The sequence below is a fragment of the Zeugodacus cucurbitae genome, chromosome 6 (genome assembly GCF_028554725.1).
Source record: "Zeugodacus cucurbitae isolate PBARC_wt_2022May chromosome 6, idZeuCucr1.2, whole genome shotgun sequence".
NCBI lineage: Eukaryota > Metazoa > Arthropoda > Insecta > Diptera > Tephritidae > Zeugodacus > Zeugodacus cucurbitae.
In genome coordinates this window covers 44,386,508-44,407,807 of record NC_071671.1, presented here as the reverse complement: position 1 = coordinate 44,407,807, position 21,300 = coordinate 44,386,508, and the positions used below count along the sequence as shown (strand labels likewise).

Here is a 21,300-nt window from a genome sequence, read left to right as displayed (position 1 = left end):
GTGTTCTGAGTAACTCTCTGTGCAAAACAGATGTTTAATATATGAGGAATTGCAGCAAAAATTAGGGACACAAAAGAGAATATTTAGTTAGCAAAATTATGTGAATATTAGACTTTATGCAACAAGTTCAAATCGCATCTTGCAAAATATTAAATTCTGAAAAAAACATGTTAATATTTGCTTTAAAAACTTCTCAACTTTCGCTAGTGCCGTAAAACTTGAAAACCTCTAAATTTGTAGAATAGTTTTAAGATTACTCTTGGTCCGAACACAATGTTAGATATCTTTGTACTTAGGACCAGATGTGGTATAAGACAACATCCAGGAGACCCTGTTTTCAGGAGTTGTAAAGCAATTGGAAGTTCTTGGTAGTCCACATGAGCTCTTCGCTTAACTGTCTGTAGTTTGAAAAAAATTTATGAGATTTTTTCTAAATTCCATGTCTTGTCGACCCACATTCAGAATATCATGACAGTTCGGCCAATACAGATTTAGGAAAAGCATCTCATATTACTTCTTTCGGCTCACTAGAATATCACTGCGGTTCTGAGAGTATTCTAGCTTTTTGTTCTCGCAGCATTATACTTAAATGATCAGGGTGACGAGAGTCAAAATCCGCAAAAATTGAGATATCTTGACGAAACTTGCGACCATGAGAGGTTGCTTTCAAAAATTAGCAAAATTTGGTACAAAGGATCGTCCTAGTAAGGCCCATGTTTGGATGTAATTTTTTAGGGGAAGTGGGCGTGGCCCAACCATAATAAAGCCATATCAACCAAACTTTTTGCAGTCGGTTCCCTTATGTACCTCACCATACACCGTGAAAATAGTTGAAATCGGATAATAATCACGCCCACCTTCCATACAAAGGTTAGGTTTAAAATTACTAAAAGTGCGTTAACTCACTAACGAAAAACATCAGAAACACTAAATTTTACAGAAGAAATAGCAGAAAGAAGCTGCACTCAGATTTTTTTACAAAATTTCATCGCCCACTTATTGGTCAAAAACCATATCGCAGGAACTGCTCGACAGATTTCAATGAAATTCGGTACATGATACTTTCTTGACATCCTGATAACACGGATGAAAAATGGTACAATCGGTTCACAACCACGAATACTTTCCATATAACACAATTTTGAATTCCATCTTATTCCTTCACTTTATAAGATTTACATCGGGAACCATTAAAGATAGCGGAATGAAACTTTACACAGGTACTGTATATGATCTGTGGCATCACTTGTCAAAAAGTTATCGAAATCGGACTATAACTTTACAATGCCCCGGATATCGAATATGAAGAACTCAGTGCCTTAGGGTAATTTTTCACCGAAAATATCGGTAAACCTCTCAGATATCTCAATTTATTTCAGAAGAAATCTTTTCCTTCTAATAGTGTGTCTCTGTACGAAAAATTGTTAAAATCGGGACATAACTTCCTCTAGCTCTCATATAGCTAATTATAGGATTTTCAAAAGTACGATGGGCTTAAAACTTATAAATCGGTTAATATGTTAAATATCTTAGCCAAATTAAGTGAGCATATAATCTTAGATATAATGTATGTTGGTGATGAAAAGTGTGAAATCGGTTCAGGAATCATCTCAGCCTATATACTATATATGATGATTTTCGTTTTTCCATTGGACTTTATGCCGAATATATGGGTGAAATTGTGTGTTACTGATGCTTAATTTATATATTGTAAAGGGAACGAATCATTTGGACTTCAAAATTCTGGTATAGATGATTTCGATTATTTTCAAACTATAGCATTGTGATACCAAGGAAATGTTATTTACGTTACAATGCTCTCAGTAGTGCTCTCATTAAATTGTGTCGCTTTTTGGTTGCCATAAGCTTTTAATCGCAATATTATAATATTTCACGCCACTTGGCGACTGGCCAAAGAGTTGTAGGCTACAGATAACTACTTTTTATGGAATTTAAAACCGCAAAGTTGTAGCCAACCGATATGAACAGAACACACACTTACAAAAGAATAAATTCTAAAGCTGTCATGGCCAGACGCGCCAAATAAATCGCCTGAGTTGCCATAAATTAAGCCTGACCGTTTCACCTCGTCTTGAAGTGGCTCTTATGACTTAATCCTTTACACTCATTGAATTATATAATTGTTTTAAGGATATCCAATTAAATACAGCATTTAATAGGCAATTATTTGCGATTTCAAATGCAAAGTTGTCGGAGAGCGCGACAGGAGAGTGACGAGAATAATCACGCTTCTGTCACTGTCCGCTGACAAATTCCATTTAAAATCCGTTAAAGTCAAATGCATTTGAAGCGAATGTTGCGATTTTGATTGGATTTTATTTGAAATACATGTATTTGGCGTTGACAGCCGGAAAATGATGATGAGAACAACAATTGCGCTGGTTAATGGCGAATGTGGCATACGAAGCGAGTGACTGTATTGGTAAATAGCGCATTGATTACGGACAATTATGTCATTGTTGTGACAAGTAATTGATTACATCATTAACACATTGCACATGCCGGCAATTAACGGGTTACAAAAAAATTAATTGGGATTTTTTTGGAAATAAATATTGAGATATAACTTTTAATTAACGAATGGAGTGCATAATACATTATTGCAATTTTGCAAGCTTAAACGACGAGATAATCTTTTTAAAGCCAGAAATGCGAGTTACCGTTTACGGTTAAAGCTAAAACATCTCTTACGTCTAATTCGCATCCAATTTCCATTAGCAAGGTCTTACAATTCTCTTCTATTCCCAAACCCACTATCAGATCTTTATTATTACGCCGAAAGGCCCAGTAGGTAGGCTTCAATGTGTGATAGTAAATACAGGTAGCTTGTGGAAAAAAAATTGCCGTGAATCCACTATGTTTGGGATGCTACAACTTTTATTCTCCGCTTCTTTGAAAACATCGGGAAAGAGAGAAACAAAGTTTTTAACTATCTGCGTCATAGAGGCTAAAAAGAGGTAAAACAATAAAGCTCCAGAAGTTCTATTTTAAAGTAAATTCTATCCATCGGAAGAAGAGGTCCCGTCGTTTTCAAATATACATCTTATGGTTTCATGGTCCTCTTTGCATTCGTATTCCAAGGATTTCAAAGAAATAATACTTAAGTAACTTCTACAAAGAGTTGCGGGATTAAAAACTCACCAAATCGGAGATATAAATATTTCTAAAAGAATTTTTCCAGAATGAAATGGGTTGTTATGCTTTAAAGTATGGTATACTAAGATAAGAAAAGGAGCTAAGTTCGGGTGTAACCGATAAACTCCAGCAATTTATAAATTTTAATTATAATTATAAGAGCTGCAGAGCTAAACCGAGAAGGTACAATCTTCTACAAGAGTGTACAGCTTCTGGCGTACGCCGATGATATTGATATCATCGGAAGCAACAACCGCGCCATTTGTTCTGCTTTTTCCCGCATGGATAAGGAGGCGAAGCGAATGGGTCTGGAGGTGAATGAGGACAAGACGAAATATCTCCTGTCATCAAACAAACAGTCGGCGCATTCGCGTCTTGGCTCCCACGTCACTGTTGACAGTCATAACTTTGAAGTTGAAGATAACTTCGTCTTCCTGGGAACCGGCATTAACAGCAATAACAATGTCAGCCTGGAAATCCAACGCAGAATCACTCTTGCCAACAGGTGCTACTATGGACTAAGTACGCAATTGAAAAGTAAAGTCCTCTCTCGACAAAACCCAAACTCTACAAGTCGCTTATCATTCCCGTCCTGCTTTACGGTGCAGAAGCTTGGACGATGTCAACATCAGATGAGACGACACTAGGAGTTTTCGAGAGGAAAATTTTGCGTAAGATTTATGGTCCTCAGAACATTGGCAACGGCGAATACCGCAGACGATGGAACGATGAGCTGTACGAGTTATACGACGACATTGAGATAGTTCAGCGAATAAAAAGACAGCGGCTACGCTGGCTAGGTCATGTTGTCCGAATGGACGAAAACACTCCAGCCCTGTTCGATGCAGTACCCGCCGGAGGAAGCCGAGGAAGGGGAAGGCCTCCACTCCGTTGGAGGGACCAGGTGGAGAGCGACCTGGTTACACTTGGGATCTCCAACTGGCGCCGAACTGCGAAAGAGAGAGAGAGGTGGCGCACTATCGTCGATTCGGCTATAACCGGCTAAACGGTTGCAACGCCAATCACATACACAATTATATTAAGAAAACTATATATAGTATATGGAAGATGGGGTAATTCCTGGATCGCTTTCAACTATGTTTGCTACGCGATTTTACGTTCACTTCATTTTGACAAGATATTTCGCAAAAGAAGCGATATATGCGGTATAAAGTATACGGGACGTTTGAAAATCCGTATATAAGCTATATGGGAGCTAGAGGAAATATTAACTTGATTTTGACCATTTTTGGTACAAAGGCACACTTTTATAAGGACAATGTCTCCCGAATTTCTTTAGAAAATCTGAGAGTTTTACCGATATTTTTGGTAAAAAACTAGCCACAAGTTCACACTAGAAATGTGTGCTGGTTAATATATAGATTGGAAAATGAATGATTCAGTTGGTTTTCAAAATTGTGGTATAGTCAAAGTAGGCGAGGTTGTGAATCAATTTCGTCAATTTTCAAATAATAACATTAAAATGCCAAAGAAATATTGATGAAACGATTTTCGTTGAAATTGTTCCAACAATTCTTTAGATATAATATTTGACGCATAAGTGGGCGGTGCTACACCCATCTTAACCAAACAAGGAAAGTTTTTAGGAAACAAAACAAGTAAATACTTTTTATTCGTAAAGATATTCAGTTAAATGGTTTTCAATTTGTCTTTTTGTAATTTTTTTTTTTTGTCACGTAATTAAGTTGAAGTAATGCAACGTTTGTCGTTTCTGTTCGTACTGAATATTATACTTTAATGAATTCCAGCCACATAATTATTTATTCATTTGCAAAGTTTTTTGTTTTTCAATTACGCCTGCAAACAACAACGAATGCGGCCAAAAATATTTAATAGCTCGCAATTTGAGGCGTACTTTTGTTAATTTTGTTCGTTTTCTCGGCACACACGCTTCCGAATTATTTACTTTTGTATTGTCAGTTTTTTGTGCTTTTATTGTGTCGCACACTAATTGATATATATTATTGTCAGCAACACAAATACAAACCACCAAGACAACAAACACAACATTGCGGCACATTAACTGCGCACAAGTGTGAACAGAGCAATTCAAATTCATTGGCAAATATCCTGTGTCAGGATGTGTTCGACAAATAATTGAATTTTCGAGGAAAAGTTTAGAAATTTATTTATTTTGTTATACATGTGTGTCTGATAAATGTATCTAGATGTATAAAGATGTATTTTCTCAAGCAGCTTAACAACAACTGCATATTTGTTGCACTGATAAGTTAGAACTTGTTCAAAAACTAGCAAATTTATTTGTGACTCATGGTCCTTAACTCGATACATGTTAGATTTTCCTAGTTGAAAAACTCTTAATATCTGATGTTATGTTATGTTGAAAGCTACTACAAATGCTTTAATTCAGTGTCTCCGCCCACTTATGGGTCAAAAACCATATCTCCGAATCTACTCGACCAATTTCAATGATATTCGGTTCGTAATTTTTCTGGCATCCCACTGACATTTTGTAATGTAATGGATGAAATCGGTTCATAACCACGCCTACTTACTATATACTAGAACTGTGAAGATCTTCGAAATCGAGCTCCCTAATATCTAATTTAAATAAATAAATAAATAGATAGAAATAATAGATAGATAGGGACACATATTTAAATAATCAATCTCTCTTCAAAACCAAGCACAATGCGTTTATAGTCTCAATATTGATAAGAAAAACTAAAGAGAGAAAAACTTAGCTAAGAACAAGTAAGGAAAGGCTAAGTTCGGGTGCAACCGAACTTTTTATACTCTCGCAATTTATTGAAGAAATTTTAATAAGATAACACCCAAATTTACCTATAAATTCGGCACAAAGTATAATAGAATAACGAAAATCGTCCTATATAGTGTATGAGGGCTGAGGTAATTCCTGAACCGATTTCATTCATTTTCACCAGCTAGGTACACTATATCCAAAACTATACACGCACTTAATTTCGCATAGATATAGTATCCCACATATTAACCAATACATATATGTAGATTAAAGCCCACCGTATTTTTGAATAACCTAAAATTAGGTACATGGGAGCTAGGAGATGTTATTATCCGATTTTAATAATTTTTGGAACAGAGACACACTATTAGAAAAAAACAATTTCCTCTGATTTACATTAAATTATCTAAGAGATTTACCAATATTTTGGTTAAAATTTACCCTTAGGCGCTGAGTTCAACATGTCCGATATCTAGGATCTTGAAAAGTTATAGTCCGTTTTCGACAATTTTTTCTCAAGTGAAGCCAGAGATGATATGTACTCTTTGTGTAAAGTTTTATTCCGCTATCTTCATTGGTTCCTTACGTATACATTATAAAGTGAAGGAATCAGATGGAATTCAAAATTGAGTTATATGGGAAGTTATCGTGGTTATGAACCGATTTCATCCATTTTTCACATGTGTCATCAAGAAAGTATTATATACCGAATTTCATTGAAATCGGTCGAGTAGTTCCTGAGATATGGTTTTTAACCCATAAGTGGGAGATGCCACGCCCATTTTCCATTTTGTAAAAAAATCTGAGTGCAGCTTCCTTCTGCTATTTCTTATGTAAAATTTGGTGTTTCTGTCGTTTCTCGTTAGTGAGTTATTCCACTTTTAGTAATTTTCAACCTAACTTTTGTATGGGAGGTGGGCGTGGTTATGATCCGATTTCTTTCATTTTTGGACTGTATTAGGAGGTGGCTAAAAAAAAACGACTGCAGAAAGTTTGGTTTACATAGCTTTATTGGTTTGCGAGTTATATACAAAAAACCTATTTGAGGGCGGGGTCACGCCCACTTTTCCAAAAAAAATTACATCCAAATGTGCCCCTCCCTAATACGATCCTATGCTCCAAATTTTATTTTCATAACTTTATTTATGGCTTAGTTATGACACTTTATAAGTTTTTGGTGTTCGCCATTTTGTGGTGTTCATGCCCATTTTCGAAAGCAACCTTCTCAGGGTGCCAAGGAATACGTGTTCCAAGTTTCGTTAAGACATCTCAATTTTTACTCAAGTTATCCGTTGCACGGACAGACGGACGGACGGACAGACAGACATTCGGATTTTGACTAGCCTCGTCACCCTGATCATTTTGATATATATAACCCTATGTATATCTAACACGTTTAGTTTTATGACTTACAAACAACCGTTAGGTGAACAAAACTATAATACTCTCTTTAGCAACTTTTGTTGCGAGAGTATAAAAATCGTAAGCATTGTCTCGGCTAACACGGAATAAACTTTCGGAAACAAACTTTCGATGTTTTACAGGGTTGATTTTAGAGCTACTCAAGTCGTCGAGTTATATGTTCCCCTCATTGTTCTTGAGACACTTTTGAAATGAATTACCTGATAGAACTCGGGGAAAATCGCGAAAGTTTCTAAGCATCTTTAAACACTTTTGTTGAAAGTGAAATTTTGTTTTGTTGAGTTGGCTATTTCTAAACGTAGGTGAGCAGGTTTTCAAATAAAGTTTTCATTTAAACACGTTCCACCCCTTCAACAGATAGAATCTTTATGGACCTCTAAAATGTGTGAATATAGATATGTGTGATTATGTTCAGCACAACGCCAAATGTTTGCTTTTATTTTGCTTGCCATCCACATTCTCCAACTTATAAATTAACTTTCTTTCTTTCTTTGGTATTCGATTTTGTTGTTTTTTCACCAAGGACTTTGCCTTCTATTGTTCAATAAAGCGTCTGCTCTGCACGCAAACTGCCGAAGCGTGACTTTGTGTGCAGCATTTTAAAATAGAATAGTCATTTGCGTTGAAATTTGTAACAATTGTCGCTACCGCAAAATTATTTTGTCGCACATTTTGCCGAAACCAACAAATTTACTTTAGATCTTCAAAAAATAAATGAAAGAGCAAACAGTTGTGTGGCTATTAATAGGTACAGATTTATTTGAGATTAGTTTATATAAAGGGCTCGACCAATTGTGATACCGACATGTATTGCATTTAATTTTAAGAAAGCATTTAATTTTAAGAAAGGTGTATATTCCAGCAAGCTTTAATTTAGACATATTTTTAAAAAGAGTTGCCACCTATTGCATAAGGTAAAGCAGATCGTAATGTTTTAAAAATCGATAGCATTTATAAAAGTTTCCGTAATGTGATCCCAATTTAGACAGATATATGTGCATATTCTTTAGAAACTTTTCGAAACATATCATGGAATAGGGTGGTAGGTTAGGTTAGTGGGCTGATCCAATATATCTCACTTCTTCTTGACAGGCGTAGGCACCGCTAACGCGGTTATAGCCGAAATCTCACTTAAACAGGTGCAATTGCCAGTCTTTGTGTTGCTTCAAACTGCTAAATATGGATATCACAGAGCTTCAAACGTCGACAGAGTCCTTTAAGCCACAAATTTGCTTAGGTGGCTAATATATACCTTACTGAGAGCAAGTAATTCAATGGAATTCAAATGATCCACTCTGAAAAAAATTCACTCTAAAAAAGTCTCGCAGTCACGCAGGTGCTGGTCCGTAAGCACAGGACACAGGAAGACAATGGAACACCAGCGCATTCCAAATCTGTTAAGATTTTGGCTTAATTGTCCTTACATGCGAGCTCATCACACAAGTCTAATACTAAAGTATTCTCATGCTATTGATATTGATAGCAGGCACCAGCTTGATGACCAGCTTTGAGCGCACTTACAGCGAACTAAGGGCCGGTATTGGCGCTCTGCTATCAGAGTGAATGCATAATGGTCCGGTAGCCTAAAGCTGTCTTTGACGGCGAGCTTCTTACCGAAAACTGCTCCACCAACTATCTATCTATACTCTCCATCGGCTTCGCCCCGCCCACATATCCCGCGTAGGATTGTGAATAGAGAAAATACCACATGGAGTAGATTATAAAATATGAACTTAAATATTATTATAAATTTCTATTTATCTCTCTCTTCTTTAACTTCCGCATACCCTTTGGTAAACTCTACCACACACCTGGTAGTACTGAATTTCTGACACTAGATTCTGGTAATTTCTCTTTATACAAGAAAGTAAAATCTTATTTCGACCTTATTAATACGAACACAACTGTCCTAACGCATTATGTGCGTTCACACAAGCAAATAAATGTAAAATATGAATAAATGTTTAATGCCACATAGCAGACGCCACGTAGCCAAGAAAACGACAACAATGGTTGCTGTTGAGACAATAACAGTGAATTGCAACCACAAATTAAAGCATCAACACCGGTTTGTAAATTGGCGTTGTTTGATTAAAAGCACACACCTGTCCTTTCGCCTACAACAACTACAACTCCAACAAAGGAATATAAAAACATTTGCACATTCGCACAACTTGAAGTGCGAAAACGGTAGACCCACTCTATATTGACTACTTTCGAATGCGAATTTTTAAATAATTTACCATTTGTTGGTGGTAATTTGTACAAAAGCGTGTGAATCAGACATCAGGTTTAACTGTGAATATGAATTAGATGTGGCTTTATTATTAGTTATTTAGTCGAAAGGTGTAATTAGGACACAAAATGCCTTGTTGTAGAACTTTTATTTTGAAGATATATTTATGACCAATACTGTTCTTAAAAAAAATTGATACAGTTCTTACAGTACAATACAGTTCTTAAAAAATCATCGACATGGGCCCATATACTTAGAACCAATTCTATCCATTAGCTTCACTTCTCGATGGAATATGACTTGGGACACTGAGAGTCATCTCAATAAATCTGAAAGTCCTTTTTAGTAACGCTTGAGCCATTACGCCTATTAAATTCTTGGTTAGACCTATGTTAAGAAATTCATATAGAGTTGATAACACTAGACTCTCTAAATTAGGTCTAAGTAAGTTAGTAATATGGAGTTGTTTGGTGAGGCCACTCATATAAGGTTGCGTTAACTTTCAGTGGTTCTTGGTTTAGAACAAAAATTATTTCCTAAATGATATTAAAGAATGTTCTGGAGTTAACATAAATAGTTAAATATTCCAAAAAAGTTTTTGCATTTTCCATCATCTCCTCTCATTAAATGCCATATCCTGCCTAATGCTCTTGAACGTTAAGCCTAAGGCCGTACGGATAAACTTTCAATGTCAAATACATATTTCCCATCCACTTTTTATGAAGTGTACAATTCCTTAGCGACTTTAGTCCTAAGTTCCTTGCGCTTTAAAGTTTTTTCACTTTATAATTCTCTGAACTTTATTGATTTAATTTTCGTCTGACATTACATACAACGCTGATATTGACTGGATTCAATATTTTAAGGCTCGCAAATTTCATAAAATTCGCCAATTCTTATTTAACTTGAAACTTTGCTCATTTCCAGCTCGAGTATACGCACCTGTATGAGTGTGTGTGTTTATCGTTGGCCTTACTTCCGGCCAGAAGTTCAGAAGTTTTTTATTGCCTTTTACTCATAAAACTATTCATAACTTTATTCATCCTTGACGTTTTTTGTATTTTATCTGTTTGTTTTTGTTGCAGATGTTGTTGCGGTCAGTCACGTCAAACCCATCAAACGATACCGGGTATCGAAAGTGGTTCGCCCGGTGACAGTTGGCTGCCACAAAAGCACACGAGAGCACAACCCACCGATGCATATGGTACAATTGAATTTCAAGGTGGTGCACATCCGACCAAAGCTCAGGTAATAATAATAATAACAACAACAAATATATATTCATTGATACAATCACAGTATAGTATATTATATATATATATAGGTATATCATACCTACATATATTGATCGAAACATCACATAACCTCAATATTAAACAGAAATCGCTACGATAGTTGTCATGTCGGCATGTAAATATTCGTGTATAATAAAATGGAAAATCGATGCTAGTTGCTGTTGTTGCAGAAGATATCAATATAGCCACCGACCCACCTATGAAAACATATACAAATACCCATTCATCTTCATATACATACATATGTGTTTGGGTTTGTGTGCTTTGGCAAATGAAACTTTGAAAACACATTAACCTTCAGTCCCTAACAGTTGTTCGAACACATCAAACGAAAAGCAACCCTGCTGGGAAATCTTCAATATGTTGTTGAATAAAAGGAAATACAGTTGGACTTTCCTAACTCGAATCATCATAATCCACAAAAAAAAACTTCGAGTTATAGAAGGTAATTTGTGTGAAATTTTACTTATATTGCCAATTCAGGAGTTCGATTTATGGATAACTTCGAGTTGTAGAACTTCGAGTTATGGAAGTTCAACTGTAATTGAATTTTATACAAATTTCTGTGAAAAGTTGTTCTTCCGCTATAGAGTACTTTTACTATTTCTCAAGATCTTTCGATATACTCAGATCTACCTTTTTCAGATTATACTTCCATATTTGTGATCTTTATGTAGTCAGTTTTCTGAACATCCGAATCTCTGTAAAAATATACTTTAAAATACATTTTTTGAATCTTAGAATGATCTCATTTTAATACCCTTTTCAATAATCTCATTTCCAATCTTGGACAAATTAACGCTGTTGAACATAAAGTTTCTTTACATCTTCTTCGCAAAAAATCCGATCACACAGATAAATCATTCATGTCGTATAAAAATTTATTGTTCTATATGATCTACAAAATGATATATACAACTTGCCAACAGTTGAAGATATCGACTAGAGTTCAAGTTTCGTTGAATGATAACTAGCAAACATAATTCGGTGCCCTCTTTTGTAAGATCTTCGTGTTGTTGCCCTTTGACAAACGCTTTGAAGACTCAACTCAAAATTTAGTTCAGCTATTATCTTTATTTGTTACTGAGCGACCCGAGAATTAGTCTTTCCCATAAACTCTCGCATCCATTAAACTCACATTCTGTTAGGCATTTTGCCTTCAGCTGTTTATATTATATATAGTCCAAAATCTTCTCTGGCAAAATACTTTGCGGCTGCATGCGTGTTTTCATGCCGAAGTTGCAATATCTCCGAAAGTTATTGCAAAATCAACTTTACCAATTGTGCATTTACAGTGAAAGTTTACTGCAACTTATTGGTTACATGAAATGGGCAGTGAGCAGCACTCTGTTTAGTGCACTGTGCACAAAATTTACAGTAGTTCAAAGTATACAAAAGTAATTCGGCCGAGAAAACTCCAAATACGTAGGGAATAAGTTTCTACTTATTGCTGTGATAGTGGAGGAAAGAATTACCCATACAATTTTAAAAGGTACTGCCGAGCTGACAGCTCATAAATCAGAGTTCGTTCCGATTACGTAGACCCGAGTGTCGTGGGATCGATCAAGTTGCTACTTCAGAACATACAGATTCTTAAAACAACGCCGAATATTATAGCCTTCGAAACATTTTATTTTCAAAAGAGATTTAAAAACCTCTCGAGAGTTTTTGAGAGATATTTAAAGAGTTTTTTAAGTGTTCTCGATGAGTTCTTTTAAAGGAAGGGTCCGGCATATCCTCATACGAGTTCAAACAGGAAGCTGTTTTATTGTACTAAAGTTATCCGTTAAGTTATTAAGTTAACCCTATATTGTTGTAAATAGAAAATATCTCCGGTTCGTCTCACATTTAACCAGTAAATGTACTAATTGTACCAGAACCGCACCAGTCTGGAACATGAGCGTTCCACTACAGGCATAACCCACCTACACAAACTGTTGAATCAATATTAAGCTTCTACCACACAGCTTTACACTTTCGCACCGGTGCTGCTGACGATTGGAAGATACGAAATTGGCAGCTTTTCAAAGTTTTCATTCCAAAAACAAGACAACAACAGCAACTTATATTTGTATTTTATCTTAATTGCTCTTTGATCTACGCAGTTTGAGTTACGGAAATTTAATTCCCAAATATGTATCTTTCTTAAGAAAACTATTCGCCAGTTAGCATTCTTCGGCTAACTTCTGAAGGAGATTCCAAAGACTTGTTTTTATACCTCAACTACAATGCATACTCTCTATTCAAAGTTTATTTTTGCGCATTATTTGTTAATATTTTGTTTATTCTTCCTCTTATTTTTTGCTTCCCGTTACGTTTGGTCAGTATGTGCGCCTGTCCTTCGATACACGTCCGGAATTGTTGGTGCAGTTGTTTACCAAAGAATGGAATTTGGAATTACCGAAACTTTTGATTACAGTACAAGGTGGCAAGGCGAATTTCGAACTGCAACCAAAGTTGAAAAAGGTAAGTTAACGGTTCTTTACAATTACAACTTATTTAGTTTTATTTTAGTTTAAAAGTTTGCACAAAGCAACTTAATGGACAATCATTACCATTGACAATGAAGTGCAATTTGTCTAAGGTAACGGGAAGACTCAGAATAGAATAAAAGAGTTTACTTTATTGTAGAAAATTGTGTGAATGCTAATGAGATGCTCTTCGGAAAAGCTCGATAAAATTAATGTATAATAAAGCATAGCGCGCCAGTGAGGAGATTCAATGTATATCTCAGAAGCCGAATACTTCTGATTCGACACTGGAAGGTTAGAAGTTGTCCCATTTTTGAAAACTTTAGGTAAAAATTTTATGTATGTATACACCATAAGTCAAAGGCCTGCCTTGAAATGAGTATCAAACTGAAGAGATTTAAAAAAGCTTACAGTTACAGAATTATTTTCAAAAAGGCGTTGCCACCATTTTTGAATGAAAATTATACGCTAAACGAATTTGCAATGTCGAATTAAAACCAAAAAGATTAAAGATGGTTCTCTAAAAAAAATATTTTTATTCAACAAAATTGATACAGTTTTCCTATGTAGCCACTGAATAAATTATAGGTCCACATTATCTATTGAGAATAAGAATTTTTGATTGTAGAGGGATTGTATTTAGAAGGAATTAAGCGTACAGATAGTTACAGATTATTGTGCGGAAACATTTGGGATATTGGAAAATAACTGTAAAGAAAAACTGCTAGATAAAGGCATTTGGTGACATATAGATCCATATGATGAGTTTGTATTGTGAGCTGTTCCGAATAATAATACACGTTTTGTCGTGTTTAAGGCTAGAATAACTGTCAAGTGTTCTCAATAAAGAAATCAATAAATTACGATATTTTTTATGTAGTCAAGAACCGATCCGGTGCAGAAAAAATGATATGTAGATCGTTTACACGACCTGAAAATTTTTTTATTAAACGGTTTTCGAAATTTTTCGAAGACATTTTAATTTTAACAATTAAATAATTTTTTGTTTTAATAATTTTTCAGGAAATTCGTAAAGGCCTTTTGAAAGCGGCGAAGACGACAGGAGCATGGATATTCACAGGCGGTACAAATACAGGTAAGACAAGTCAAATCAACTAAATTGTCGAAAGTCGAATAGAATTAAATACAACCATGATTCTGAAAGGAGATATCTACAACTTAGATGGTGAATAAAATCTAGGACTCTAGGACTCTATACCAAAAAAGACTAAATCACTGACGATCCCCTATGCCTTTAAACCATTTCTACCACAGCGATTGTTTAATAAATTATTTACCGTTTACTCAAATGTTATAATATTGAACTTCATTCAAATTTACTTATTTTAACTTATTTAAGAGAAAGCTTAGATAAGCGAACAAGGTTTAGTAAAAAACATCCAAATTGATTTATTCTACTGTGCCATTACATTACGTTCTCCTTGTCATTCATGCGTACATTTATACTTTGACTTGTTTACATAGGCGTTGGCCTTACGAATAAAGCCTAATCAAGATAAGTCCAAGTGGTATTATTTTTGTCTGTCTATTTATTTACTTTAACACATATCGGATCTGAGTATTTTTTTGGTCGCTGACTTCAATTGCTGATTTACCATTCACTCGCCTGTCTTGACACAACGGACGACAGCCGCGCCGAATCGGTTTCGAAGGCTTTGTGGCATTAAGCGACTCACTGCTGTCTAACGTAATCTTCATACTAACATTTGGTATCGCACTACACTTATTTTCTTGTATTTACGAGGAGGATCTGATAAGACAGTGACTATATTAACAATCATCTCATCATCATCATCTTGACTCAAAGCGAAATCTTTTTCTAATATTTAAAAATAGAAAATAGACGCCGGGAGTGGAAAGTAGACCCATTATGAATAATATTGCGTGACAAATGAGTATTAAGAACCATTTTTTTTGGTTCGGTGGAGATGTTTAATTTTAAATTAATATCTGTCCAATAACTCAATCCTAACTCTAAATTGACATGCTGACTGATATAGAAAAGTTAAAGGTTTATGGAGATTGTTTTTAAACATCGATGAAAATAAGATGTTTTATCGATAGTTATTAGCAAAATCTACTTTGATATACCTTACGGAAATCAGTGATAAGTGGTTCATGTCGGATTTGATGGTTAACTAATTACAGTTGATCCGTTGATGAAATTTGTTCTAGCTGTAAAATGCAGCTATAAAAACAATTCTGCGGAGAAACTAATGTTTATTCTGTTAGATATTTGGATGATTTCATTTCTTAATAATAGTCAACCGAGGAGTCTTTTGGCAGCCTTACACCTCGTACATCTCCCTAGCACACAGCTTTACCGGGTTAATTCGACATGATTAAGACTAATTTGGTGGAAGTAGGTTCTGGTTCATTAAAAAAAGTATTTAAGGACTCACATACTTATATATTCTTTCTTCGATTAATTGAAATTGGTTGCGAAATCAAAAAATTACTGACTTATCGACCTTTCCTCAAATATAGATATATACTTGGCTACCAGTAAGCTTTTGTAGCCTTAAACCGTTCAAATGTTGGTCGGCAATTTATTTACACAGCCGTCCGTTCAACCTTCATTCACTCAATCATTCCTGACACCGGCAATTGCAGTGGCCTTAAATTGTTTGTACAACAGCATCTCATTTACATGTACGCTTTGTGCGTCAGTAGTGTCTACAAACACCATTTACCCTGTGGGACCTAACTCATTACATTGAACGGAGCAAATCCATCCAGCACTTGGCTTGTGTATCTAAATCGCTTTCGAACAATTTACCACGTTCATCTATTTGATTTCTTATTGTATATTTCTGCCATCTCCATACCCCACAACCTATCACTCACACTCCCTCTTTCACTCTCTACTTGCAGGTGTTACGAAACAGGTGGGCGATGCTTTGCTGCTCGAGGGCCAACAGCGGAGTGGGCGTGTTGTCAGTATCGGTATTGCACCCTGGGGTATAGTGGAGCGTAATCATGAACTTTTAGGGCATAATCGTGAGGTGCCCTGTCACAGCATAAGTTCACCAAGGTAAGTCTGCACAGGTGTGGTTGTGTTGGCGCTTTGGAGCTCATTAGAGCGACAGGGGTCAATTGCCTAGTTACTTTAAACTGTTTGTGCGTATGTAAATTTGTGCTGAGTTCAAAATCTCTACACGCCATAACTGTGAAAGTTTCTCGGGGCAACTGGCGGCGGCAGCTTGTAAGCTTCATAGTAAACTCCTGTTGCTTAAATTGGTCGCTTATGACACCAGGGTGGTGCCACTAAATTACTGCTTTACGTGTTGCCTTTGAACCCAGCGTGATTTGCATTCATTTTAAATATTTATTTTCTGTTCTTTGTTATGTAAAGCGAAACGTTTTCACTTGTTACTTATACGACTTTAATCTATTTACTCCCGATAGGTCCAAATTAGCTGTGCTGAATAATCGTCACGCTTACTTCCTGCTGGTCGATAACGGTACACAGGCAAAATATGGCGCTGAGTTGATATTGCGACGAAAATTGGAGAAATTCATATCGAACTTGAAGCTACATCCATGTAAGTATATTTGTAGTTTGCAAGTTGAAATTGGTTTAGCTCAGGTATTCATTTTACTATAGGAGCATATGTACATACATACATATGTTATATAAAAAAATTAATTCAATCAAAGTTTTAGGTTGGGGTAATTTGTTAGGTAAAATACTCACATTTGTTCTGGATATAAGTGAAATAACTAAAAATAAATAAATGGTGGTGATAGTGAGGAAAATAAAGTGATATCAAAATCTCCAAATTGAACGACCAAAAGCACAGAGACGTGATAACTAAGTTATGTTTGTGTTGTGTTTCAGGCAGCATATGGCATCTATTTCGGCTGTTCTCAGATGACGAGACGAGATATTTCTTCGTCGAAACTCCGAAAATTTTATTTGGGTCGGGTACAGTCCTGTTTCAGGTTGTTACCAGTACTATATACGACAAGGTTATGGTGAATTCAATAATTTAATCCACAAAGCCGAATATTTAAGTATTACATGATCTATAGATATTACTTTTAAATTACGGTGAATCTTATTCACAAAACCTATCATCTCAATTCGTTTTAAGAAATATCAAGACGATCTGAGTATCTACTTGTTTGCTGAAATATGTATGTGAGAAGGAGGTGCTATGTAAGGCATCTTTGATTCGCTACTTCTCAGCTCACTTACATTGAGCCCATGTCAAAAATATTACGAGGGCTTCATTCTTCAACGTAATCTTCAACTAGATTAATATAGTGTGTAGGCTTTAGAGTATGTTTTGAAACATCCATTTGTTTTCCTCCTGATCTCCTCATTTGTATGAAGTCTTTCTCCAGCGAACCTCTTTTTGAGTCTACAATGAGCAAACAAACAGCACCCCCTCGTTAGTTCTGCTTTTTCCCGCCTGGATAAGGAAGCGAAGCGAATGGGTCTGGTGGTGAACGAGCATTCGCGTCTTGGCTTCCACGTCACTGTTGACAGTCATAACTTTGAAGTTGTAGATAATTTCGTCTACCTGGGAACCAACATTAACAGCGATAATAATGTCAGCCTTGAAATCCAACGCAGAATCACTCTTGCCAACAGGTGCTACTATGGACTGAGTAGGCAATTGAAAAGTAAAGTCATCTCTCGACGAACAAAAACTAAACTCTACAAGTCCCTCATCATTCCCGTCCTACTTTATGGTGCAGAAGCGTGGACGATGTCAACATCCGATGAGACGGCACACAGTGGTGCCGCTTCATACAAGCCGCGGCAAAAAATAGAAGGAATCGAGGTAGGGCTTTGAAATTTGGCACACATCTCTCATATTGCCAAATTAGATGAAAAAAAAAATTTTGTTAAAATCCGCCCACAACTACGCCCACCTCCCATATAACATAACCTATAAATATTCAAAAATGATCATATATTATTAATTATTTATTCAACAAGTAATTTTTTAACATCATCGTCCAATTCTAAAATTTTATTTTTGGGATTTGTTCTGAAACCATTAATAAAAGGATCCGATGAAGCTAAAAAAAATTAACAACTGCTAATATCCACAAAAAATACCTCTTTATATAGTGGAAAAATATCACAATTAACTTCCCTAGCACTATTTCGCAATATTTCATATTGATGTTTGGATAACGAAGCATCAAGTATAAGACTAAGAGCTTTCTCTGGAATAAATTTCATTTGTTAATTTTTTTCGCTGCTGATGTTATAATATCAGCTGAAGTGGTGCTGCATAGTTGTTGGATCTTCATTCTTTTTGATCGCGAAGAAGAATCTTCAAAACATTTAATTGGACGACCACGCGTTGCTGCATTGGAGCAACATGGATCAGAATATTCCAAAGAATTACGAGATAATGTATAAATGTTTGACAACCAGCTTTCATTTTGATTTAAAAATAATTGTTTGGTACGACTTGACTTTTGCCATTTTTGTTTAAAACGCGGGATAAAAGTTTATTGATAAATTTTTTAAATTCTTCTAAATCATTGCTTGATAAATCACTATAATTTGTTGATATGATTTCTAAGAGTAAATTTTCATCATTATTGCAGTGAATATAAATTTCTGCAATATCACAATATTTTATTTCTTATGCCATTTCAAAATTTCGTGTTTTGTTAATTTTTTCACCCGTTTGCACTTCTCTCGGTATCACATACGAACGCCAAACCCTTTGAGGGTTTTACTATACTGACCTAGTACCATCACCCTGACTTGGAATTTCTCACCCCCAGATTAGCTGTTGTACTGTGTAATTAGTTCAAATAATATAATGCATCTAAACTAGTATTTTGTTGTTGTTGTATAACGAGAGACAACTCCAAAAAATAACAACAAAGCAACGAACCGAACAATCAAAAAAACAAACGAAACAACAAAGCAGGCAAAAAACAAAGCAACGAATCAAGCAAACAAACAACGCAGTTGCAGTTGCAGTAGATTAAAATGCTAATTACTCATCAATTGGCAGCTAATTGCAGCTGATTTTTTTTCTATCGATTAAGGAGATTTTAAAGTTTATTTTGTGTAAGTGGCTAACCTGCGCGCTCCTGCGCACAATAGTTATATTCTGTTGAAGTTGTGAAATATATGATTTTTTTGGACCATGAAAAAACATCATATTAAAAAAAAATCTTGAAAAAGAAAGTCTACATTTGATGATGTAAATCACATCTATAACATTGGTTTTAATAAATAAAAATTTTACAATTGATATTTTATGGTTAACTTTTGAGTTTTAACCTTTGCAATATTCATCACATTTTTCTGAGTAACTTTGCGTTGATACTTTGTTGGACTTTGAAGCTCTCCCAACAAAAACCCATTGAATATATCAAGCCCAAGTATTCGGATAATGTTATTTGATTAGTTCTTAGCTTAAATTGAAAAGATGGTACAAATTTGGAATTATAAAAAAAATCCTTTTTTTCCGCTTTGGCACCACTGTGCGGCACTAGGAGTTTTCGAAAGAAAGGTTTTGCGGAAGATTTATGGTCTCTTAAACATTGGCAACGGCGAGTACCGCAGTAGATGGAATGATGAGCTGTATATGTTGTTCGACGACATAGACATAGTCCAGCGAATAAAAAGACAGCGGATACGCTGGCTGGGTCATGTTGTTCGAATGGACGAAAGTGCCCTAGCTCTGCAAGTTTTTGATGCAGTACCCGATGGTGGAAGCCGAGGAAGAGGACCAGGTGGACAAAGACCTGCCTTCACCTGGTATTGCCAATTGGCGCCAAACTGCGTGGTGCGCTGTTGTGAACTCGGCTGTAACCGCGTAAGCGGTTTCTACGCCAGTCAAGAAGAATATAATTTCTCGTAATCTTTTGTGGCGTTACCACCTCTTGTGGTCTTCCTGAACGAGGTTATACAGTTGCTCTATGTCGAGCAGAAATTCACTTTTGAAAACTAATTTAGCAGAGGTAGTGTCGCATTGAAATCAATAACTTGAGAACGACTGAATGAAGTTCGAAATTTTCAAAATATTCTGAGAGTAGTACTCTATGACAATGGTAGAGGTATTTTGTTTATGGCGCCATCTCTTGATCAAGGTAAAGAATTTCAGCCGAAGGAGAAGATAGCTCATTGGTTTTCAAGAAGTGATAAAACGTATTTAATTTATTGTTGTGGCTAAGAATTTAATGTTTTAAAATGATTTCGGGCAAGTGGCCGTAACGGCTGGTTCGAATAAATTCCATCTGAGTGGCGCAATTTCGACAACTTTTTGCAGCAATCGTGGTCGTATCCTCACTCCGAAAAAATTATTGCCTCATTGAAAACCACTATTTAGAATTAAAGCGCCAGTTAAATATTTCGGATGAGTCTGGTTAATTCATCTGCAGTAACTTTAGGTAATGTCTTCCTACGAAAAGATGTGATGCAATGTTTTTTCAAGCGCTGTTGATAGGGAGTTGTCAAATTTAATATCCATTTATTTCATATGCCTGAGTAATCCATATCCTGATATCCTTTGCACGCTTTGTTTTAATCTTCAATCCAATGGTTGATATCTAAATTATCACAAAACACCTTTATTTGAAAAGAATCTGTAGGCTATTTTTCATAACCGAGATCAAATTGATGTGAAAATTAAACTCTGTTGGCTAAAAGGTGTGACTACTTGTCACATCTTCGATTCGATTTTTGAGCTGTGTTAAAAAAAAATGGATATGTGTTAGAAACAACTAAGTTGTGTAGTTTAATTTAATACAATATTGTGCGTGGATAACTTATTGTTGTGTATAACCGCTTAATAGTCGGTATTGGATGATACCACTATATATCATTTATACCATTTGGTTATTCGATTCGCAACTCTCTAAAGTCTGGCATATTAAATGGATCTTTATAGTAAGCCTAATCTGCTGTAATCCACGATTAAAAAGATTATTTAATCATTAATGGCAAAGAAAACAAAGATCAATTCT

The 21,300-nt window shown here is 35.5% G+C and overlaps 1 protein-coding gene across 15 annotated transcripts in view; it reads left to right on the top strand.

Annotated features, from left to right (window-relative positions):
* Window positions 1-21,300, top strand: part of LOC105209807 (transient receptor potential cation channel trpm) — a 217,511-nt gene that overhangs the window by 129,538 nt on the left and 66,673 nt on the right. For all 15 annotated transcript variants that reach the window (XM_054233947.1, XM_054233946.1, XM_054233945.1 and 12 more), the window contains 5 exons: window positions 10,646-10,808; window positions 13,181-13,321; window positions 14,350-14,422; window positions 16,222-16,381; window positions 16,756-16,892. In XM_054233947.1, coding sequence (XP_054089922.1) covers window positions 10,646-10,808; window positions 13,181-13,321; window positions 14,350-14,422; window positions 16,222-16,381; window positions 16,756-16,892 — 674 coding nt within the window. The remainder of the gene's footprint in view (window positions 1-10,645; window positions 10,809-13,180; window positions 13,322-14,349; window positions 14,423-16,221; window positions 16,382-16,755; window positions 16,893-21,300) is intronic.